Source organism: Schistocerca piceifrons, chromosome 7 (assembly GCF_021461385.2).
Source record: "Schistocerca piceifrons isolate TAMUIC-IGC-003096 chromosome 7, iqSchPice1.1, whole genome shotgun sequence".
Lineage (NCBI taxonomy): Eukaryota > Metazoa > Arthropoda > Insecta > Orthoptera > Acrididae > Schistocerca > Schistocerca piceifrons.
In genome coordinates, this window is record NC_060144.1 from 581594149 (window position 1) to 581620075 (window position 25927).

Sequence of the window (25927 nt, forward strand, 5' to 3'; positions counted from 1 at the left end):
GATCAAAACGACTTGCAAAATGATTTAGATAAGATATCTGTATGGTGTGAAAAGTGGCAATTGACCCTGAATAAAGAAAAGTGCGAAATTGTTCACACGAGTACTAAAATAAATCAGCTAAATTTCGATTACACGATAAGTCACACAAATCTGAGGGCTGTAAATTCAGCTAAATACTTAGGGATTACAATTACAAATAACTTAAATTGGAACGATCACATAGATAATATTGTGGGTAGAGCAAACCAAAGACTGCGATTCACTGGCAGAAGACTTAGAAGGTGCAACAGGTCTACCAAATAGACTGCTTACACTACGCTTGTTCGCCCTATTCTGGAGTATTGCTGTGTAATGTGGGATCTTCATCATGTGAGAATGACGGATGACATCGAAAAAGTACACAGAAGGGCAACTCGTTTTGTATAATAGCGAAATAGGGGAAATAGTGTCACAGACATGATACGTGAATTGGAGTGGCAATCATTAAAACAAAGGCGCTTTTCGATGCGACGGGATCTTCTCATGAAATTTCAATCACAAATTTTCTCCTCTGATTGCGAAAACATTCGGTTAGCACCCACCTACATAGGGAGAAACGATCATCACGATAAAATAAGAGAAATCAGGGCTCGCACTGAAAAATTTAAGTGCTCGTTTTTCCCGCGTGCCATGCGAGAGTGGAACGGTAGAGAGATACCATGAAGGTGGTTCATTGAACCCTCTGCCAGGCACTTTATTGTGAATAGCAGAGTATTCACGTAGATGTAGATGTGGTAAGGAGTTCTTGTGGTAGGTCGCTGCATTTCCTTACCAGCGCTGCCGACAGCTACTGGACAGTCTTTGGCTGATGTGGACATGCTGTAGAATGTCTCGTCAATCAATCCCACCTACGCTCTGTGGGACTTAAGTCAGGGGAAAGGACAGGCCAGTCCATTCGCCAAATATCCTCTCGTACCAAGAGTTCCTCCTCCTCCGCTTTTCGAGGCCGTTGGCCATTTTCATTAACAAAAATTTAGTGAGCGGCGAATGCACCCATGATGAGGTGCATATGCAAAAGGAGGACAGTGTCACAATAACATTGACTGGTGAGACTACTGTGTTCAAAGATCCAGAGGTCAGTACTCCCACGCAACCATCATGCCCCCCTAACCGTAAGACCTGTACCACCAAGACGATCATGTTCAAATATGTTTCTGGGTGCATTACATTTTTCCACCTCAATCCATGTGAAGGTACGTCCACTATTGCTAAACACACGAGGTGCGACAATAAAGTAATGAGACTGATTATCTTTGCAAGATGTGGCAACCCTGCAGGCTTGCGTAGGCACAATAGCGTTGACCTTGGTCTATAAGCTGCTTCTAGTCCAAGCAGGACATCGATGCAACTGCTCAGTCATGAGTTGGGCTGTAATAAGTTAACATGTGTTTGTGTCTCTCGTCAAGGAAATGGAACCGCATAATATTTGGCAACGGTATGCCATTTCTTTTTGCGTTAAATTGGCTGAAAACGCGACGACAACTTACGGTAAGCTTTAGAAGACTTTTGGAGAGGAGGTTATGTCAAGAGGTCAATTTTTTTGTTGGCATAAAATGTTTAGTGAAGGCAGAACGAATGTTGAAGATAAATACCACAGTAGACGACCATCAGCCTCACGGACGGATGTCAACTTGGCCAGCGTGCCTGAATTCATACGATCTGATCGAAGATTATCTGTGAAAATGATTGCAGAAGAACTGAACATCAATCGAGAAGGGTTTGTCTAATAATTACTGAAGATCTTGGTATGAGAAAGATTTGTGCAGGTAATGCGCCATCCCATACTGCTCTGTCAGCACAGCAATTTTTAATCTCAAAACAAATTTCAGTACTACCACAGCCACCTTATTCACCAGATATCAGTCCGTGCGAGTTTTTTCTATTTCCAAGACTAAAAACGGCGGTCAACAACACAAGATGTAGAAAAAGCTGTGACGAGGGTCTTGGAGGATATTACAGAAGATGAGTTCCAAAAATGTTGCCATTAATGGCAGAAGCGCTGGAAAAAGTGTGTGCAATCAGAAGGGAACTACTTTTAAGGACACAACACTAAATTTGACTAAAACGGTGCCGGCCGGTGTGGCCGAGCGGTTCTAGGCTCTTCAGTCTGGAACCGCGCGACCGCTACGGTCGCAGGTTCGAATCCTGCCTCGGGCATGGATGTGTGTGATGTCCTTAGATTATTTAGGTTTAAGTAGTTCTCAGTCCTAGGGGCCTGATGACCTCAGCTGTTAAGTCTCACACTCCTCAGAGCCATTTGAAGCATTTTTGAACTAAAACGGTAAGCAACATTTTTTTCACATGAGTCTCATTACTTTATTGTCGCACCTCATATGTGAAGATGGTATCTGTTCTTTCGAACATGTCCGGAAGAACAGATTCCATCTTCATACCGTTAAGGCTAACCAGTCATTGATCTTTTTTTGTGCTGGATGCACACCCATTGCCCGAACTCTTACGGGACCCAGTAAAATTGTCTGCTGCGCGTAATGAGTGTAATGGGCTGGGGCACTACGAATGTAGTGTGTGGACATTAAGTTGGGAATGTGGGTCTCACAGGGAGCGTGCAAGGGATAAATCCCTGCAGTCGCACTATCCTCTGTGCCCTCGTGGATCAGATGGATAGAGCGTATGCCATGTGAGCAGGAGATCCCGGGTTCGAGTCCCGGTCGGGGCACACATCTTCAACTGTCCCCGTAGATTTATATCAACGCCTGTCGACAGCTTAGGGTCTTGATGTAATTACCATTCCATTGCTAAACATGGTGGACTGTATGGACTGTCCGACCCAATTCCCTCGACTTAAATCCGATCGAGCGCATGTGGGATGTGTGGCGAGACGTGTTGCAGCGTGTTAACATGCAGTTGTGAACTGTGCTGGTGGAGCAATGGAACATCCTATCGCAATAACTCCTTACCAATGTTGTGCCAACAGAGTTGCAAGTTTTGGGGCATGCGTTGCTGCCTGTGGTGATCACACACACTATTAAGAACCATGTGCCACTTCTTCAAATGTCCAGCAGGCCATCAGAAACACAGTGACTTCAGTATGATTCTTGCTGTTGCTGTGGTCTTCAGTCCAGAGACTGGTTTGATGCAGCTCTCCATGCTACTCTATCCTGTGCAAGCTTCTTCATCTCCCAGTACCCACTGCAACCTACATCCTTCTGAATCTGTTTAGTGTTTTCCTCTCTTGGTCTCCCTCTACGATTTTTACCCTCCACGCTGCCCTCCAATACTAAATTGGTGATCCCTTGATGCCTCAGAATATGCTCTACCAACCGATCCCTTCTTCTAGTCAAGTTTTGCACAAATTTCTCTTCTCTCCAGTTCTATTCAATACCTCCTCATTAGTTATGTGATCTACCCATCTAATCTTCAGCATTCTTCTGTAGCACCACATTTCGAAAGCCTCTATTCTCTTCTTGTCCAAACTATTTATCGTCCACGTATCACTTCCCTACATTGCTACACTCCACACAAATACTTTCAGAAACGACTTCCTGACACTTAAATCTATACTCGATGTTAACAAGTTTCTCTTCTTCAGAAACGCTTTCCTTGCCATTGCCATTTTATATCCTCTCTACTTCTACCATCATCAGTTTTGCTCCCCAAATAGCAAAACTCATTTACTACTTTAAGCCTCTAATTTCCTAATCTAATTCCCTCAGCATCGCCCGATTTAATTCGACTACATTCCATTATCCTCGTTTTGCTTCTGTTGTGTTCATCTTACATCCTCCTTTCACGACACTGTCCATTCCGTTCAGCTGCTCTTCCAGGTCCTTTGCTGTCTCTGACAGAATTACAATGTCACCGGCGAACCTCAAAGTTTTTATTTCTTCTGCATGGATTTTAATTCCTACTCCGAATTTTTGTTTTGTTTCCTTTACTGCTTGCTCAATATACAGATTGAATAGCATCGGGGAGAGGCTACAACCCTGTCTCACTCCCTTCCCAACCACTGCTTCCCTTTCATACCCCTCGACTCTTATAACTGCCATCTGGTTTCTGTACAAATTGTAAATAGCCTTTCGCTCCCTGTATTTTACCTCTGCCACCTTCAGCATTTGAAAGAGAGTATTCCAATCAACGTTGTCAAAATCTTTCTCTAAGTCTACAAATGCTAGAAACGTAGGTCTGCCTTTCCTTAATCTATTTTCTAAGATAAGTCGTAGGGTCAGTATTCCCTCACCTGTTCCAACATTTCTACGGAATCCAAACTGATCTTCCCCGAGGTCGGCTTCTACCAGTTTTTCCGTTCGTCTGTAAAGAATTCGTGTAAGTATTTTGCAGCTGTGGCTTATGAAACTGATAGTTCGGTAATTATCTTTAAATAAAAGAGTCATTTTAGATTCCTGTTCGTCTCATTGCCTATTTCTTTCAGTAACCTACTGTGCTGAACTGTAGCAGTTCTTTCTATGTATGGTCCAACTTTCACTGAGCAATGTTACTTGGCAGTGATACGTCATTTCGTCCTTACGTTTTGCACACCAGTGTACTTTCCAGGCCAGTTATGCTTTATCCAGGGGATCCTACTACTTTGATAATGCCCCTGATACACACCTCAGGCATTCGTGTAAATGCATGGAATCTCTATCTCCAGGATAGCAATGAGACACTGCACTTGTGTTTCAGGCAAGGGAGAGAGCATCTGGGACCACATGCTGCATGCACAGCCCAACCTGACAGCGGACGGCCAGAACGGCGACGTGGCGGCCGACTCGTACCACAAGTACAAGGAGGACGTGCAGCTGCTCGTCGCGCTCAATGTGAGTCCCTGTCAGCTGTTGCCACAGATCACACAACACGTCACCTCCGGAACCAACGGTGAGATTTTCAATCCGCTAATAAGCGTAGCCATCAATCACAATTCCTTTTCTACAATCACAACGAACAGCGACATTTCCATTCACAAATAAGTGTAACCATCAGTCAGGATGAATAAAACGTTCTCGGTTTTCCAGCCGCGTCAATTCGAATAAAATGCTCGAGCTTTCGATGGCCATCTCCGCCATCGTCGTCAGGAGTTCACTGACTGCCGGGGTTGCTACGGTCTCTCGCTTATATAGGCGTGATGACATCATCGGCAGCCAATCAGATCGATCCAATGTGGCGCGCGCGCGTAAGTCGATCCGGGCACCTCGTGGCAGGACCTGTGACGTCAGGTGGCGCCAGGGGCAGGCGCCGCGTTTGAAACTGCCGCTCCCGCGTCGCGCATCTGTCTCTGCTTTCTTTCAATGTCCAACGCCCGGACCGTGCCCTGCTGTGTGTGTATCCATGGTCTCTGTTGAAATTGTTGTTGTTTAAGCGAATCTCGGCCGCTTCCTTTATAACGCAGTCCCAATATGTAGAACATGAGGGAACACTTTTGTACTTTCGAACTGTATCTTATGTCCGTTTTGTAGGCAATGCTCCGCTATGGTCGACTTGTCAAGCTCCCTTTGTTTTATATGGCGCTTGTGCTCAGTACAACGCTCCGCAACCGTGCGAATTGTCTGTCCAATGTAAGTGCTGCCACATTCACAGGGTACACCATACACACCGGACACTTGAAGAGCAATGTCGTCCTTAACAGGGCGCAACGTACCTCGCATCTTGGGGGCGGGCCGGAACACTGGTTTTAGCCCATGTTTCTGCAGCAGACGTCCTAACTTACTGCTAGTTGCTCCACAGTATGGCAGGAATACAGTCCGTTTGGCCACTTCTTCTGATTCGCCAGCTGTCTTTCGTCGGCGGCCCTTGAAAGCGTTTCGTTGGAACCAACGACGACATTTTTTGTTCACTAATAAGTGTACCTGTCAGTCAGGGTGAAACGTCCCCTTAGAAAAATTATACATGACTGTGCTTAAACTGACATACAATATTTTTTTAGCGCAACGCAATCTGACTTTCAAAAATCCCTACAAAAGAATGGCCCTGACTAACATTAACCTATACGTTTCACAAATCACTTACCTGACAAAAATCTTCGTTACTCAAGCTACTGCAATACAGCGAGCGCCACTACTGCCAGCTAAATAAAAGATTCAAACTACTGAAGGCACTAACTACTGATAGGCATAGTTAGCAAATGAAAGATTTTGATAGAGAACAAACAATGTATTTACCTTAATAGTCATACTATATATAGCAGTTCATGACATCCATTCTTAAAAATGTACTGTTTCTGATGGACACACCTCCAGATTATCCATTCTCAAAAATCCGCCATCTCACTTCCCCACATCCACCACTGCTGGCGGCTCGCCTCCAACTGCGCAACGCTACGCGCTGTTCACATCCAGCTGCCCAACACTACAATGGCAGACAACAATGCAAACTAGCCACAGACTGCACACAGCACAGCCAGTGATTTTCATACAGAGCGCTACGTGGCGTTACCAATAAGAAAACCTAAACAGCCTACTTACATTGCCCCCATGCTCTCCCCCCCCCCCCCCCCCCCACAAAAAATTTTACAAATTGTTTTGGGCAGTGGCCAATATTGATTTGATAAAATTTTTCATAATTACAATAACAAAGATATCAAATGCACACACTTATTGATACAATGCTGGTCAAAAGCTAAAATTTTCTCACAGTCCATAAAGACAGTCCTGATCATTCATCACAGTAAAATTGCAGGTTTTTGGTTTTTTTTTTTTTTTCTTCAAAGTCTGAGCAGTAAAAGAAAATGCACACGGAAGCAGTGGATTTCCAGCGGAACTAACAGCTACATTTTTACTCCACTAGTATGTGTAGCCATCAGACACAGTGGTGGTTTTGTGACTAATTTCTTGTCTGGTGTGGTTACGTAACATATCTACGATCATATGACCACTTCTTTCCGTTTTCTTTGTGAAATATAACAACAAGTCGCTGCTCCAGCATCTCGTCCTCCGGGCATAGGTCATTATCCTCGTTCATTTTATCTAATATTGGCTGGCTACTTTCCAACCGATATTCCTCCATAGGATCCAGACCCAACGGTCAGGACTGAACCGAGCAGGGTGTGGTGAGACGGATCTGTTCACGCTCGAGATTGGTGGACAGCAGCCTCCACGCGCTGGCGATTTCTAGCGTCCGTCGGCCGTCGTAATTTAATATATTATTTACCACAAAAATTCATTGGTGATGGTGATTGTTGCCGACTTACGTGGTGGGCCTTAATAAAAATGATATTTCATTTTATTTTGATTTACAATTAAATGCTTTTGTGAAGTTCTCTTTTTTAACAATATTAAACTTGAGTGAGGGGCATGAAAGGGAAGCAGTGGTTGGGAAGGGAGTGAGACAGGGTTGTAGCCTCTCCCCGATGTTATTCAATCTGAACATTGAACAAGCAGTGAAGGAAACAAAAGAAAAATTCGGAGTAGGTATTTAAATCCACGGAGAAGAAATAAAAACTTTGAGGTTCGCCGATGACATTGTAATTCTGTCAGAGACAACAAAGGACTTGGCAGAGCAGTTGCATGTGGCTAGTGTCTTGAAAGGAGGATATAAGATGAACATCAACAAAAGCAAAACGAGGATAATGGAATGTAGTCGAATTAAGTCGGGTGATGCTGAGGGTATTAGATTAGGAAATGAGAGGCTTAAAGTAGTAAAGGAGTTTTGCTATTTGGGGAGCAAAATAACTGATGATGGTCGAAGTAGAGAGGATATAAAATGTAGCCTGGCAATGGCAAGGAAAGCGTTTCTGAAGAAAGGAAATTTGTTAACATCCAGTATAAATTAAATGTCAGGAAGTCGTTTCTGAAAGTATTTGTGTGGAGTGTAGCCATGTATGGAAGTGAATCATACACGATAAATTGTTTACACAAGAGGAGAACTGAAGCTTTCGAAATGTGGTGCTACAGAAGAATGCTGAAGATTAGATGGGTAGATCACATAACTAATGAGGAGGTATTGAAGAGGATTGGGGAGAAGAGAAGTTTGTGGCACAACTTGACTAGAAGAAGGGATCGGTTGGTAGGACATGTTCTGAGGCGTCAAGGGATCACCAATCTAGTATTGGAGGGCAACGTGGAGGATAAAAATCGTGGAGGGAGACCAAGAGATGAATACACTAAGCAGATTCAGAAGGATGTAGGTTGCAGTAGGTACTGGGAGATGAAGAAGCTTGCACAAGATAAGAGTAGCATGGAGAGCTGCATCAAACCAGTCTCAGGACTGAAGACCACAACAACAACAAACCTGAGTGGAAATTATTTTTTACGTTAATGAACGTTAGACTCATTGAATCTTAAAGCACGAACATATAAGTTGAACAATGGAATAAACCTTTGATATTAATTTCCTCAGCTAGTCAGTTCACTTTAGCGCAAAAAATCTTTAGTTATTAATTACAATGGCGGCCCACATACGCGCGAGAGTATTTCTTCTTACCTCCGTTAGCCATTGCATTGTAGTCGGAGTCCTGGCTCTGGCTCTCGGCTGTGGTACTGAAAATAAGAATCTTAGAGGTACGTATTCTCTGCAACGTCGGGCGGCTGTGGAGAAAAATGTATATTATGTTAATAGGGGGCAACTTTTTCGCTTCCGCTAATTTTTATTAGTTAATATCGCCACGTAATGGCGTTGTTGGCTGCATCGGCCGCTGCGATTGTTGAACTGTAAATTACTCGAATGCAGGTTAATTCAAAGGAAGGCGGACATGAAATCGGGATCACTTCTTACAAATTAAAAGTGAACAATAATATTAGGTCAATATATTATCTGCTTAATTAGTACAAATATACTTACATTTGCCAGCACTCGCAAGATGTCCGTCTACACGCAACCAAGACAAGAGAAGAAGTGAAGACGACTGAAAAATTAACAAAAGAGCGTATCTTGTCGTCTCTTTAGATCATTTTGTTATATTTCTTTGCCCTCGAAACTTACACAGAGAAATTATAATAATAAGGTTACATGACAAAAGTGCATATTATTCAATTTTTAAATGTCTCTTCTTCATAAATACTGTTTTTTAAGTCTTTTCTTATTATTTCGCTGGGGACGCTATAGATTCCCTGTGGTGGGGTTAGCACTGACAGCACATGTACTAGTTATCTCGTGTGTGATTTCTCCTAGTGCCTTCAGACTTCCTTCCAGGCGCTCCTTTCAATCGAATCAGTGACTGAAAAGTTACCGTTGCGTTGTAACTCGACTTTCTTGTGACACTCTCTGCTCTGTCACTAGTATGTCGAAACGTCTGTTGCCGTGACGTCACTGTGCTTCACCTCTTTCCTCCTAGCTGGCAGTGTGCCGGTCATTCACTCAGGCAGCTCGTTCTCTAGTGTCGCCAGTGGAGAACTTTAAGAAATTGTTAGTGTTAGCCTGCAATCGTACTACGGGTTGCAACATCCCAGTGATGCTGGCCCGTGTTTGCGACAGAAAGGGCAGACCACGGTAAGGTATGCATCCGGCCAGTGTCGAACTTTGAGACTCGGTAATCAGGCAGCGTCATCACCTTTGGGTGAGCCTTATGGGTTCAGAATCCAAAAATTTCTCTTGGGTCTATGAAGAGACAGTGCGAATGCGTACGGGTTGCCCGATCTCTTACGGGAATCTTCACCATAGTGGGCGCGAGTAATGAGTGAGTGGATGGGCAAATATCTATTAGGAACATTACGTATGTAGATTGTGGACAGTTGGGAATGTGGGTCTGACGGGAAGAGCGTAAGCGATAAGTCTCTGCAGTCGCGCTCTTCATATGTGTCCTCGGTGGCTCAGATGGATAGAGCGTCTGCCATGTAAGCAGGAGCTCCCGTGTTCGAGTCCCGGTTTCAATTAATTATTATTTATCTGTGAAGAGAGTATGTGTGCTTACATTTCGTCAGTGGCCTCCAGTGGCAATTCGTCTTTTAAATGATACCACAACACCACTCGACAAGGTTGACATTGACTAACCCACGTACACTTGCATGTATGTCGTGACGAGCCTAGATGACAGTTCAGTAGTTTCACTTCTGGAACGATGGAGGGGGAGCTACAACACACACAAAGACTATTAGTTCACTTTTTAGAACTCTTTAGTATCGAATACTGCGTGCAGTCCATGTCTATATGAATCATGATATACAGGGTGTATCAAAAAGGATGGCGCAAACTTACGCGGCTGAAAGTACACGATAATAGAAGTACAAATGTCAAGTAAACATGGGCTCTAAATCGCATACCTTAAGAGCTATGACATATTCTTGGTTTTCAATATTGTGAAACAAATCTCTTCTACTGCAAGCTCTTTGCTTTCCATATTTTGGAAAGTGGTAGTATGTACCAAAACAAGAAAAAAATGTCCAGCAGACATATACTCTAAAATGCATACCTTAACAGCTATGAGCACCTGTTCATCTTTGGCACCTTGGGACACAACTCTTCTAATGTTTGCGGTTCCTTTGTGATGTGTCAACCTTAACCTGGTACCTCACTCTTCAGGCGACACCACATATCTATCGTCACTTTTACGGCACTAGCTGTGCTCCCACGTTCAGTCATTTGCCTACCTTAGACGGTATAGTTTTGTCCAGGACTAGCGTGGTAAGAACATACTCCACTTTCTGAACATGTCGCTTCATGTATTACACATCTTACTGTTATTTTGGACATTTATCGCTCACTGCAAAGCAGATTGGAAAGCAGAATATGAAGTATGGAATACATACATCAGCCAGGGGAAATACTCTCGCGATACAAGAAGAATGTTATAATTCCAATTACAAAGACGACAGGTGCTGATGTGTTTGAGTATTACCGATGCATCACTCTGATAAGTTATGGTTGCAAAATATTGGCACGAATTATTTAGAGAAGAATGGAAAAAACTGGTGGAAACAGACCTCGGAGAATATCAGTTTGGGTTCTGGGGAAATGTAAGAACATACAAGGCAATCCTGATTCTATGTCCTATTTTAGAAGACAAATTTAATGAAGACAAATCTGCATTATAACAGTTGCCGATTTATAAACAGCTTTTGACAATGTTGACTGGTACACACTCTTTGAAATTTTGAGGATGCAGGGATAAAAAAAACGGGTAGCGAAATATCATTTATAGCTTGTTGAGAAACCAGATGGCAGTTATAAGGGAAGCAGTGGTTGAGAAGGGCTTGAGACAGGGTTGTAGCACATGGCCAGTTTTATTCAGTCTGTACGCTGAGAAAGCATTATAGGAAACCAAGGAGGAATCTGGAAAGCGAATTATAGTTCGGAGAGAAGAAATAAAAACTTTGAGGTTTGCCTATGACGTCGTATGATGCTGTCAGACAGACCAAAGGACTTGGAAGAGCAGTTGAACTGGACGGCCAGTGTCTTGAAAGAAGGATGTAAGATAAATATCAACAAAAGTAGAACAATGGTTGTGGAATGTAGTCGAACTTAGTGAGACGTTGCTGAAGGAATTAAATTAGGTGATGATACACTATGAAGCAGTAGATACACTAGAAGTTGCTGTTTGGGAGGCGACATAACTAATGATGGCTGAGGTAGAGAAGATACAAAACGCCGACACGCAATAGCAAGAAGGGAAAGTGGGCTGAAGGTTAGAACTGAAGTTTGTGTTTTTTGGGAGGGCATTGGACTTAAGCGGTCCACACAGCTATACTGGTCACAACGCTACTGTGGTGTAATGATTAGCACATACCCCTAGTAAGCTAGAAAACTGGGTTCAAGTCCTCGCTACAGTATAAATTTTATTTCATTGCTTTAGCAAGAGGAATTTGTTAACATCTAAAATGAATTTATGTATCAGGAATTCGTTTTTAAAGATATTTGATTTGTACCCTTGTACGGAAGTGAAACATGAACGGTAAGCAGTTCACATAAGAAGAGAACAAGAGAATAAAAGATTTGAAATGTGATGCTACAGAAAAATACTGAATATTAGATAGAGACGTGGGAGGGGGGGGGGGGGGAGTAAAAGTTACAGCAGGAGACCTATAGCTGAGTCGGAAGAAGTTGATCCGTGACAGGTGCAGTGGGCTGGGCGCAACTGCCTCGCGAGCTTACCTCAGCCAATAACAACGCGATTTTGTAAACGTCTCTATGGCAACCACTCAGTGTTGTCACAGCTCTGTAGACGGCTACCGATTTCGCCTGCAGACGTCAGCGCTTCGCAGTTGAAACGACAGTGCTGCGATCTGCCAGGGATCTTCTTAAGCCGTCTCGACAATAGGCATGAATGCAGCAAGGAGACTCAAATGGATGTAGGCCGCAGAAGTTACACTACTGGCCATTAAAATTTCTACACCACGAGGACGACGTGCTACAGACGCTAAATTTAACCGACAGGAAGAAGATGCTATGATATGCAAATGATCAGCTTTTCAGGACATTCACACAAGGTTGGCGAAGGTGGCGACACCTAAACGTGCTGACATGAGGAATGTTTCCAACTGATTTCTCATACACAAACAGCAGTTGACAGGCGTTGCTTGGTGAAACGTTGTTGTGATGCCTCGTGTAAGGAGGAGAAATGCGTACCTTCACGTTTCCGACTTTGATAAAGGTCGGATTGTAGCCTATCGCGATTGCGGTTTATCCTATCGCGACATTGCTGCTCGCGTTGGTCGAGATCCAATAACTGTTAGAAGAATATGGAATCAATGGGTTCAGGATGGTAATACGGAACGCCGTGCTGGATCCCAACGGCCTCGTATCACTAGCAGTCGAGATGACAGGCATCTTATCCACATGGCTGTAACGGATCGTGCAGCCTTGTCTCAATCCCTGAGTCAACAGATGGGGACGTTTGCAAGGCACAACCACCTGCACGAACAGTTCGACGACGCTTGTAGCAGCATGGACTATCAGCTCGGAGACCATGGCTGCGTTTACCCTTGACACTGCATGACAGACAGGAGCGCCTGCGATGGTGTACTCAACGACGAACCTGGGTGCACGATTGGCAAAACGTCATTTTTTCGGATGAATCCAGGTTATGTTTACAGCATCATGATGGTCGCATCCGTGTTTGGCGACATCGCGGTGAACGCACATTGGAAGCGTGTATTCGTCATCGCCAAACTGGCGTATCAGCCGGCGTGATGGTATGGGGTGCCCGTGGTTACACGTCTCGGTCACCTCTTGCTCGCATTGACGGCACTTTGAACAGTGGACGTTACATTTCAGATGTGTTACGACCCGTGGCTCTACCCTTCATTCGATCCCTGCGAAATGATAAGGATTATGCAGTACCGCATGTGACAAGTCCTGTACGGGTCTTTCTGGATACAGAAAATGTTCGACTGCTGCCCTGGCCAGCACATTCTCCAGATCTCTCACCAATTGAAAACGTCTGGTCAATGGTGTCCGAGCAACTGGCTCGTCACAATACGGCAGTCACTACTCTTGATGAACTGTGGTATCGTGTTGAAGCTGCATGGGCAGCTGCATGGGCAGCTGTACCTGTACACGCCATCCAAGCTCTGTTTGACTGAATGCCCAGGCGTATCAAGGCCGTTGTTACGGCCAGAGGTGGTTGTTCTGGGTACTGATTTCTCAGGATCTATGAACCTAAATTGCGCGAAAATGTAACCACATGTCAGTTCTAGTATAATATATGTCCAATGAATACCCGTTTATCATTTGCATTTCTTCTTGGTGTAGCAATTTTAATGGCCAGTAGTGTATTTAGAAATGATGAGGCTTACACGGGGTACACTGTCACGGAGAACTGTATCAATCCATTATTCTCACTGAAGGCTGCAATGACAGCAGCATAATTTTCAAGTTTTTGTATGCCCATCCTTTTTACTGGAGGTCTTGGGGACCACGGCCGTTCACCATCGTAAGAAGCTGTCAACTGACGCAGTTGAATTGAAGCGCCGAAACTGGTAGCTACACAATAAATACGATCATAAGAACATTGTAAGGGTTTCATCTTCTTACATAATATTCAGTTGTCTCACAACTCTCACTTCAGCATGTTCCTTCGTCAACTGCGAATTATTTGTTACTTACTGTTTCGAAAAATATATAAAAACATGTTTCTTTTTCTGGTGTTTTTTTATTGTGATCTCTTCCACCTGCTTGCTTCGTTTGACATTCATCTTCAAGCCCTTTACCTTCGATCCTGCAGCTAGCTTTGCGTGGCGCATGTGTTGAATGTAGTTCAATGAGCTTAGCTGGGACACCAGTTGACGCAGAGGCGCGTTCTGTCCGCACAGGCCAACGCGTACCGTTTCTCCCTGAGCTGGCCTCGCATCCTGCCCACCGGGGACACGGACAACGTCAACCAGGCGGGCGTCAACTACTACAACAACCTCATCAACGAGCTGCTGGACAACGGCATCGAGCCCTTGGTAAGTAAGCCGACAGCACCACGTAGGTCGCGGAGACCAGTCACAGCGGAAGCTCTGCAGTAGGGTAAAACACTCTACTGGACCCTGCATCGAACAAGGAAGCTTCTCTTCTGTGGGAACTTCTTTGACTAACTGAGCTATCCAAACATGACACCTGCGACATACAGGGTTGAATTAACTCAAATATGATGAAAATAGATGGAGATATGTTCTTCTTACTAACTCTTCCTAGCCTCAAATGGATAAATAATTGACGTATGGTGAAGCCAAACACTGTTGCTTCCACTGACTCGTGGGCCCCCATGTGCATCAGCACGAATTAAAAAAAAAAAAAAAACTGAAAACCATGAAAACCACAATCTATATGGCGTCCTCAATGTGTGGTTGGACTTCTAAAATGTTGGCCAAATTTCTGTCCAGGGGTAAAGCAACGCATCTGTCACATCAACCCTCAATACATTCAGCCAAATTCATTATATGTGGGCAGGAAATTTGTGGTTCACTTCTCACAGCGTTTTAGTTTTTTAACAGAATGATTTTATTGCAGAAAATCAAAGTATCACGTCACGCACTTCACAACCGTTTATTACTGAAATAATAACTGTTGTGCGAGGGTGTAAAGAAACTTACCAACATCAAGCGTACTCACACACTTCCGAAAAACCATGAAAATTAGTTGAAGTTGCTTTACCGCAAGTCTAAAGTGAAAGTTCCGTAATAGTGAACTAATGAAATTCTGAGTACTTACCACCCTCGAAATTGGCTGCAGAAAAGTTATTAAAGTGTAGGCTAAGTCGCCTAATCCGAAATATTCAGAAACGAGACGATGAGAATGTTTCAAAACATTCGCGAACGACACGTGCGAAATATTACAAGTCCCCATCACAACCAGCTTGCCTGACGCGACATCTTCTAATTCAGAGGAGTTAAAAATGTTTCAGTTTATTTGCAATCGGCACACGCGAAATATTAAAAATGAACGGCCAGATACTTAGTAATGTTTCCCATAGACACACTCGAGGCGAATTACTGCCGCGCACACGCCCTCTCCAGGTATTAACCCCGACTACCAGACGAGTGCTAAGTGTCAGTCGCGTGAAAATGGCCGCTGTTGCTTATACGCTCGCATTGACGTTAGTCAAACTCGCGCACTTCCGACTTCCTAAATCATACTTAAAACTATTTTAATGTTATTATATACTATTGCCGGCCGGTGTGACCGTGCGGTTCTAGGCGCTTCAGTCTGGAACCGCTTGACCGCTACGGTCGCAGGTTCGAATCCTGCCTCGTTCATGGATCTGTGGCATGTCCTTAGGTTAGTTAGGTTTAAGTAGTTCTAAGTTCTAGGGGACTGATGACCAAAGATGTTAAGTCCCATAGTGCTGAGAGCCATTTGAACCATTTATTATATACTATTATACGTGAATCTGAACGCTAATTTCATCATCTTTAATGGTTTGGTCGCAAATAGGGTGTTTGTCCATGTGGACGCTATTTTGCGTTGTTATGTTATCAATAAAAAGAAACAGTTAAAATTAATTACAGTCATACATTCCTAATTACATCTGTTTCCTAATGCTACCACTACTTTAAATATTTCAGTTGTATTTACGAGAAATTTCAGTTTTTTATGCACGGTATGTATATTCCGGCCTGTAATTTAAAATATGTAGTATTCACAAAGAATCTCCCATAAATTTCGAAATTATAGGTACTCACCAAGACCTATCCATAGACACTACGTTACCATGAATCGCTTAAGGCGTTACTGAGTTATTAATTTTTAAAGATCATTTCATATTTAAAATAAAGAGGAACGTCAGCGTTGGCAGTAATTTTGATGGTTTATTGACAGCAAAATCGATTTTCTGTCACATAGTGATCATCTTCAAATGGTTCAAATGGCTCTGAGCACTATCGGACTTAACAGCTATGGTCATCAGTTCCCTAGAACTTAGAACTACTTAAACCTAACTGACCTAAGGACGTCACACAACACCCAGTCATCACGAGGCAGAGAAAATCCCTGACCCCGCCGGGAATCGAACCCGGGAACCCGGGCGCGGGAAGCGAGAACGCTACCGCACGACGACGAGCTGCGGACGATCATCTTCAGTGCTGTAGTCTACAAATTAAACTTGTGATCGTTACATAGCTTTGGTTGCTGATAATAACTTGACACCAGTGCCTAAGAGTTTAATTTGTACACTACAGCGCTGAAGATAATCAAAATGTTCAAATGGCTCTGAGCACTATGGGACTCAACTGCTGTGGTCATTAGTCCCCTAGAACTTAGAACTACTTAAACCTAACTAACCTAAGGACATCACACACATCCATGCCCGAGGCAGGATTCGAACCTGCGACCGTAGCAGTCGCACGGTTCCGGACTGCGCGCCTAGAACCGCGAGGCCACCGCGGCCGGCGCTGAAGATAATCACTATGTGATTGAAAATCGATTTTGCTGCCAATAAGCCATCAAAATTACGGCCAACGCTGACCTTCCTTCTATTTTCACGTATATGGTCGTTGTGTACACAGCACTCCATGGAGTCACCAATCAATAATATTTAAAATAGTTAATATTAAATAACTTGAAAACTAAATCTCATAGCGAGGGCGCTTCTTCACTCACGTACTCATCTAAATTTTGTCTATGAAACTGTTACTGGCTTCTCTGTCGCTGTTTGGGTTTAGTTTTCATTAGAGTTCTCCTTGTTTGATACCCTCTATTCGATCAAGTCAGCCATGGATGGCTGTGTGGCCAGAGCCTGTGGCTAGCTGAACTGCACGGAAGACTTCTCATACTCTGAGCTTTGCCAGTAATCGCGCCACCTACTGGCGACGCCGTAAAGCCCGTCGGGTTCATCATGGCCGCCACATCTGTCAGGACACGCCCTCTTGGCTGTGACAACACTCGCCAGATCAGCTGCTGTCGTTACAACAGGACGCAAGCGCGTGACTGCGTCTGTTGTCAAAGTCACTCGCAACCGTTTCTGGGACGTACTGTCTCAATCCCCAGCAATTCTCACAGTTCTCTACCAGCAACTATCTCCTGCCTTTCAGACTTCACATAAGCTCTCCTGCATACCCCTGTCTTAACACTCAGTTTAACTGAGTTAGAAAGTTTCAAGCCAAAGCCAATTTTTCTGAGAAATGGTTTCCTTTAGGTGTGTTCATCCAGCAAGGAATTCAGGAGAGTTTCTAAGAATTTTGGAAAGCAAGGATGGGCTACTGGCAGAAGTTAAGGTGCTCTGAAGGACACGGAGAAGCCACGGACTCGTGTGAGACAGCATTATCAGCATCTGACAGAGTTTGAAAAGGGTCTCAACCGGGTCTCCATTTGGCCAGTTGGTCGAATGGTGCTATATCCGGTTTTGTAGAGCTCTCTGATGTTACCATTGCCCGATGTCGGACTGCATGCGAATGTGAGGGCGGACATACTCCTCTTCGAGGTTCTGGTCTACCACGTCTGACCACCACACGGGGAGGATCGACATACTGTGTGCCGAGCACATCGTAAGCCCTTCACATCTGTGCCTGCCATGCGAAAGCAAATAATGGACTCTCTGCAGCAGTCCTTATCATCATGCACCATTGGTCGGAGACAAGCGGTGATCAGAGCAAGGAATTACTGTCCCATGTGTAGGCTTCGATTAACTACACAACAAAGTGGCTGAGTCTGGACTGGTGCCATGACTGTGAAGCATCCAATGATGATGAATGGCGTCATATTGTCATGAACGATGAGTCACGGTTATGCACGGTCCTGGACTACCATCAGCGAGTATGGCGGCTGCCTGGGGGGAGGGGGGGGGGTTGGCCCACATTCTTGCAAGGTTTTGGAGAGGCACAGTGATGTTACTCGTGGCGTCATGCTGAGGGGAACCATCGAGTTCGACTTCTGGACACGGCTCATGCTCATTGAGGGAACGCTGTCGACACAACAGGTACGTCATGGACATTCTGTGTCCTCGTGTGTTATCTCTCGTCCGACTGTATTGTGATGCCACTTTTCAACAGAACGATGCTCATTTACAACTGCCACTATGGACAATCTGTGTGAGGTTGAGAGACTCCCGTGGCCCAGAAAGACCGCCACGTCAGTCCCCGACAGAACATGTACGGGACCAACTAGCTCGGACATCTACTTTGTGCCCGTATCGTTAACCAGGATATCAAGGACCAGCTAAAACGCTAGTGCAGCAGCTTGCCTCGGAAGAGAAGACGACGGCTGTGTGATGCCCTTCCCAACCTAACCTGTGCGAGCGTCCAGGCCAGACGAGGTGCAATGTCATTCTGATAAGCGGGCTCATACTTCCAAGTTCTTTGCAAGTTTGACTCAATATTGCGTTCTTATGGAAGAATATCTTCTGTTACGCACTGGATTTGAGATTTCCTGTCAGAGTAGTCACAGTTCGTAGTAATTGCCGGGAAGTCATCGAGTAAAACGGAAGTGATTTCTGGCGTTCCCCAAGGTAGTGTTACAGGTCCTTTGCTGTCCCTTATCCATATAAACGAATTGGGAGACAGTCCGAGCAGCCGTCATCGGTTGTTTGCAGATGACGCTGTCGTTTATCGACTAATAAAGTCATCAGAAGATCAAAAACAAACTGCAAAACGATTTAGAAGAAATATCGGAATGGTGGGAGAAGTGGCAGTTGACCTTGAATAACGAAAACTGTGAGGTCATCCACATAAGTGCTAAAAGGAACTCGTTAAACTTCGGTTACGCGACAGATCAGCATAATCTAAAAGCAGATAATTCAACTAAATACCTAGGTATTACAGTTACGAACAACTTAGACCGGAAAGAACACACAGAAAATGTTGTGGCGAACACTAACCAAAGGCTGTGTTTTATTGGCAGGACATTTAGAAAATGTAACAGACCTGTTAAGGAGACTGCCTACACTACGCTTGTCCTTCCTGTTTTAGAATACTGCTGCACGGTGTGGGATCCTTACCAGATAGGACTGACGGAGTACATCGAAAAAGTTCAAAGAAAGGCAGCACGTTTTGTATTATTGCGAAATATGGGAGAGAGTGTCACAGAAATGATACAGGATTTGGGCTGGAAATCATTAAAAGAAAGGCGTTTCTCGTTGCTACGGAATCTTCTCACGAAATTCTAATCACCAACTTTCTCCTCAGAGTGCGAAAATATTTTGTTGACACTGACCTACATAGGGAGGAACGATCACCACGATAAAATAAGGGAAATCAGAGCTCGTACGGATAGATATAGGTGTTCATTCTTTCCGCGCGCTGTACGAGACTGGAATAATAGAGAATTGTGAAGGTGGTTCGATGAAAACTCTGCCAGGCACTTAAATGTGATTTGCAGAGTATCCATGTAGATGTAGATGTAGATGAATATCGTAATCACTCAAATAACGTCACATACCTTCTCAATCCGTGAAGTTTCATTTCATTTCCTCCATCCCTTCTGCGCCCTTTTTTGTTTTTGCCAGGCAGTGTATATTGCCCATAACCTGTAATAATAGCCGAGACGTGTCATTTTCGGACATATTTTAAATTTAGTAAATAACTTACACGTTAATTATGATGTGAGAGAAATAGTATCACCTAACCAATAGCCATTTGCTTATCGTATTGCCAAATTTAGCAACTCTTAATGATGACTGAGTTTTCACCAAATACTTTCAGCGAGTATGTAGAAAAAACCAGTGAAATATTTTCACCAAAGATACATCCACAGTCATGATCCATGGAATTAGGGTATAAATCGCAGACTGATACAGTGAAAGTATTCTTAGTTATTCCACTAACTGCGCTTTCTACAGTTACATCCACACTCTGCAAGAGCGTATCACTTGTTAATGCTTCTTCCCATTCCATCCACGTATGGAGCGAGGCAAGACTGATTGCTGGAACGTCTCTGTGCAGTGCATGCTACGCTTGGTGTAATCTCTTACTCGCGACTAGTATGGGAGCGTTGGGTAGGGCTCGTGCTTTTTTCCTAGATTCATCACTTAAAGCTTTACCACTTTCTTAGTACTTTTATGCCTGTGTCCACCTTAACAAAAATAGAATTACACCGTTGGTCATCAAAATTACAGAGTCACTAAACCGACCGGCGACGAGCATCATATTCCCATTGTTTGCATCGTATGCTTGGACAACTAAGTCAGCATTTCAGACCAGTCGCACAAAGAAGTTGCGGGGGAGCTAAAGCCCTATAGTTATGTACACTGAGGTGACAAATGCCATGGCAGACTTCCTCCCGGCCGGAGCGGTCGAGCGGTTCTAGGCGCTATAGTCTGGAACCGAGCAACCGCTACGGTCGCAGGTTCGAATCCTGCATCGGGCATGGATGTGTGTAATGTCCTTAGGTTAGTTAGGTTTAATTAGTTCTAAGTTCTAGGCGACTGATGACCTCAGAAGTTAAGTCCCATAGTGCCCAGAGCCATTTGAACCATTTTTTTTATCACACTTCCTAACAGACTCGCATTCGGGAGGACGACGGTTCAATCCCGCATCCGGCCATCCTGATTTAGATTTCCCGTGATTCCCCTAAATCGCTCCAGGCAAATGCCAGGATGGTTCCTTTGAAAGGGCACGGCCGACTTCCTTCCCCATCCTTCCCTAATCCAATGAGACCGGTGACCTCAGTGTTTGGTCTCTTCCCCCAAACAACCCAACCCAACCCAACACTTCATAACATCGTCTCGGAACTCCTTTTGCCCGGCATAGTACAACACCTCCACTTGGCATGGAGTCAACAAGTCGTTGGAAGCCTGCTGTAGAAGTACTGAGCCATGTTGCCTCTATAGCCGTCCATAATTGCGGAGGTGTTGCAGGTGCAGGATTTTGAGCACGAACTGACCTCTCAATTATATCCCATAAATGTCTGGAAACATGAAGTCTGTGAATGGCTGCAAGTGGTCTCCAACTAGCCGAATATAGCCATTTCCAGGCAATGGTAGGTTCACCTGGACCAGAAGACCCAGTCCATTCCATTTAAAACAGCCATACCCCACATCATCATCGGGCTACCACCAGCTTGCACAGTGTCTTGTTGACAATTTGGGTCCATGGCCTCCTTGGGTCTGCACCACAATCGAACCCTACCATCAGCTCTTACCAAAAGAAATCGGGACTCAGTTGATCAGGCCATGGTTTTACAGTCGTCTAGAGTCTAATAGATGCGGCCACGAGCGCAGGAGAGAGACTGCAGGCGATACCGTGTCGTTGGCAAAGCCACCCGCATCGATCGTCTGCTACCATAGCCCATTAACGAAAAACTTCGCCCATTGTCCTAATGGATACGTCCGTCGTACGTCCCACATTCATTTCTGCGGCTATATCACTCAGCGTTGCTTGTCTGTTAGCACTGGCAACTCTACGCAAACGCCGCTGCTCTCGGTCGTTAAGTGAAGGCCGTCGGCCACTGCATTCTTCGTGGTGGGAGGCAATGCCAGAAATGTGGATATTCTCCACACACTCTTGACGCTATGCATCTCGAAATATTTAATTCCCTAACGGTTTCCGAAATGGAATGCCCCATGCTTCCAGCTCCAACTGCAATTTCACCTTCAAAGTCTGTTGATGCGCTTCGTGCTGCCATAATCACGTCGGAAATCTTTTCACGTGAATCACCTACGTACAAACGACAGCTCCACCAAAGCACTGCCCTTTTGTTCCTTGTGGGCGTGATAGTACCGCCAATTGTATATGTACATTCGCTATGCCACGACTTTTGCCACCTCAGCGTACATTCTCTGTACAGAGTGCTCACAGAAAGGGTGTTGCAGGGTAGGTTGTGCTGAGCAGTAATGGTTCACCAAAAAATTCGATACGCTGTGCCGTTTCGGAGTTAATCAGCAGTAAAGTTATCAATAAACCCATTGCACACACATATTCAAGCAGCCCGTCAGATAAAATTAGTGTCAATTGTTCTCATAGCGTAGATTACAACGCCCGAAACTGCGCAGTCTTTGGCTCGGGTTCGATCCTTACCACCGTCCCGCGTCCACTTTCTGTATCGCTCTCTTGTTCGGTTTTAGGAAACCAAACGAAGAACACGACACCGTCTCTGGACGGGCCGCTTGAATTTGCCCGCGCAGCGGCCTCATTTGTTAACTTCAGTGCTGATGAACTCGGAAACAGCGCAACGTATTGAATTTTTTTTCTTAACACTTATTCACTGCGTGAAGAGTTCGACAGAGCACTGAAAGACCTGAGTCGAAACAAGGCCCCGGGAGTATACAACATTCCATTGGAACTACTGACAGCCTTGGGAGAGCCAGTCCTGACAAAACTCTACCATCTGGAGAGCAAAATGTATCAGACAGGGGAAATACCCTCAGACTTCAAGAAGAATATAATAATTCCAATGCGAAAGAAAGCAGGTGTTGACAGATGTGAAAATTACCGAACTATCAGTTTAATAAGTCACAGCTGCAAAATACTAACACGAATTCTTTACAGACGAATGGAAAAACTGGTAGAAACCGACCTCGGGGAAGATCAGTTTGGATTCTATAGAAATGTTGCAACACGTGAGGCAATATTGACCCTACGACGCCGGTCGGAGTGGCCGTGCGGTTCTAGGCGCTACAGTCTGGAACCGAGCGACCGCTACGGCCGCAGGTTCGAATCCTGCCTCGGGCATGGATGTGTGTGATGTCCTTAGGTTAGTTAGGTTTAATTAGTTCTAAGTACTAGGCGACTGATGACCTCAGAAGTTAAGTCGCATAGTGCTCAGAGCCATTTGACCCTATGACTTATCTTAGAAAATAGATTAAGGAAAGGCAAACCTACGTTTCTAGCATTTGCAGACTTAGAGAAAGCTTTTGACAATGTTGACTGGAACACTCTCTTTCAAATTCTGAAGGTGCAGGGGTAAAATACAGGGAGCGAAAGGCCATTTACAATTTGTACAGAAACCAGATGGCAGTTATAAGAGTCGAGGGGCATGAAAGGGAAGCGGTGGTTGGGAAGGGAGTGAGACAGAGCTGTAGCCTATCCCCGATGTTATTCAGTCTGTATATTGAGCAAGCAGTAAAGGAAACAAAAGAAAAAATCGGAGTAGGAATTAAAATCCATGAAGAAGAAGTGAAAACTTTGAGGTTCAGCGATGACATTGTAATTCTGTCAGAGACAGCATTGGACCTGGAAGAGCAGCTGAACGGAATGGACAGTGTCTTGAAAGGAGGATGTAAGATGAACATCAACAGAAGCAAAACGAGGATAATGGAAAGTAGTCGAATTAAATCGGGTAATGCTGTGGGAATTAGATTAGGAAATGAAAGGCTTAAAGTAGTAAATGAGTTTTGCTATTTGGGGAGCAAAATAACTGATGATGGTCGAAGTAGAGAGGATATAAAAAGTAGACTGGCAATGGCAAGGATTGCGTTTCTGAAGAAGGGAAATTTGTTAACATCCAGTGTAAATTAAATGTCAGGAAGTCGTTTCTGAAAGTATTTGTGTGGAGTGTAGCCATGTATGGAAGTGAATCATACACGATAAATTGTTTAGACAAGAGGAGAATTGAAGCTTTCGAAATGTGGTGCTATAGAAGAATGCTGAAGATTAGAGGGTAGATCACACAACTAATGAGGAGGTATTGAACAGAATTGGAGAGAAGATAAATTAGTGGCACAACTTGACTAGAAGAAGGGATCGGTTGGTAGGGCATGTTCTGAGGCATCAAGGAATCACCAATTTAGTATTGGAAGGCAGCGTGGAAGGTAAAAATCGTAGAGGGAGACCAAGAGATGAATACACTAAACAGATTCAGAAGGATGTAGGTAGCAGGAGGTACTGGGAGATGAACAAACTTGCACAGGATAGAGTAGCACGGAGAGCTGCATAAACGTGTCTCAGGACTGAAGACCACAACAATAACAGTTATTCCTCAGAACGACCTACTATGCAATAGCTTTAGAAGCTTTTCAGTCTGTTTCAGACCACCAAGTATAAGGAATGATTACATAGCAGGTTTGTCATTCATCAGTCGCGTTCAGTGTTAGTCGTCTGTAGAAGATCGTGTCATGCCCCATGTAAGAAGCAGCATTGGTCATCATTCAGAGCGGGCAAGATCGTGTCGCATAGAGACTGCAATAGCTGTCCGTGTTGGTTGAGGTCCCATGACAGCTAAGCGAAAACAGAATCGATTAGTTCAGGAGGGCGGTAGTTAGTAGTATGCGGTATACCATTGGCTCCATGTGATTAGCGCCCGAGAGGACAGACATATTGTGCACTCGGCTTTGCTAAACCGTCCAACCATTTCCCGTACCGTGTGTGTTATTTTCAGCAAGACAACTATCCGCACGGAGAGTGCCACACCGTCTGGAGTACCATCGACAGTAATCAATGGTGACCATTGTTGTAGCTTCCCTCGACACAACAGCAGAGACAAGTGCACCAAATGACAATAGTGGAAGCTACGAGTGGCTGCTAGCAGTATTGCGCACAGCATCGTGATGGACACATGCGTACGTGGCAGCTTCAAAGAGAGTTCAGATTACTAGTAGACTGCATTGTAATCTTCATTTGGGCCCAACAGCTGGTGTTACGGTATGGATTGCCCCTGACAGGATAACACAGCAAGTGCCGTAACCGGAATTACCAGAAAATTGGCTCAGGGGAACTGAGGTTAAAATAAGCGAACATGTGTCTTGGCTTATCTGTAGGCACTCCACCGTTTCTGACAAAACGACAAAGTTTTCGATATAATTTAGTGCCTTTTAGCGCACACTAATGATTCAAATGGCTCTGAGCACTATGGGACTCAACTGCTGAGGTCATTAGTCCCCTGAACTTAGAACTAGTTAAACCTAACTAACCTAAGGACAGCACAAACATCCATGCCCGAGGCAGGATTCGAACCTGCGACCGTAGCGGTCTTGCGGTTCCAGACTGCAGCGCCTTTAACCGCACGGCCACTTCGGCCGGCAGCGCACACTAATCTTACTCGAAGTTGTGACACAGTGTCTAGCGTCATTCTCTATCTACACCCCTGGAAATTGAAATAAGAACACCGTGAATTCATTGTCCCAGGAAGGGGAAACTTTATTGACACATTCCTGGGGTCAGATACATCACATGATCACACTGACAGAACCACAGGCACATAGACACAGGCAACAGAGCATGCACAATGTCGGCACTAGTACAGTGTATATCCACCTTTCGCAGCAATGCAGGCTGCTATTCTCCCATGGAGACGATCGTAGAGATGCTGGATGTAGTCCTGTGGAACGGCTTGCCATGCCATTTCCACCTGGCGCCTCAGTTGGACCAGCGTTCGTGCTGGACGTGCAGACCGCGTGAGACGACGCTTCATCCAGTCCCAAACATGCTCAATGGGGGACAGATCCGGAGATCTTGCTGGCCAGGGTAGTTGACTTACACCTTCTAGAGCACGTTGGGTGGCACAGGATACATGCGGACGTGCATTGTCCTGTTGGAACAGCAAGTTCCCTTGCCGGTCTAGGAATGGTAGAACGATGGGTTCGATGACGGTTTGGATGTACCGTACACTATTCAGTGTCCCCTCGACGATCACCAGTGGTGTACGGCCAGTGTAGGAGATCGCTCCCCACACCATGATGCCGGGTGTTGGCCCTGTGTGCCTCGGTCGTATGCAA

General features: G+C 44.7%; 1 protein-coding gene across 1 annotated transcript in view; it reads left to right on the forward strand.

Annotated features, from left to right (window-relative positions):
- LOC124709096 (myrosinase 1-like) overlaps positions 1-25927 on the forward strand; it is a 243696-nt gene that overhangs the window by 143869 nt on the left and 73900 nt on the right. The window contains exons 6-7 of the mRNA XM_047240744.1: positions 4681-4814; positions 14175-14309. Of these exons, the coding sequence (XP_047096700.1) occupies positions 4681-4814; positions 14175-14309 (269 nt within the window). The remainder of the gene's footprint in view (positions 1-4680; positions 4815-14174; positions 14310-25927) is intronic.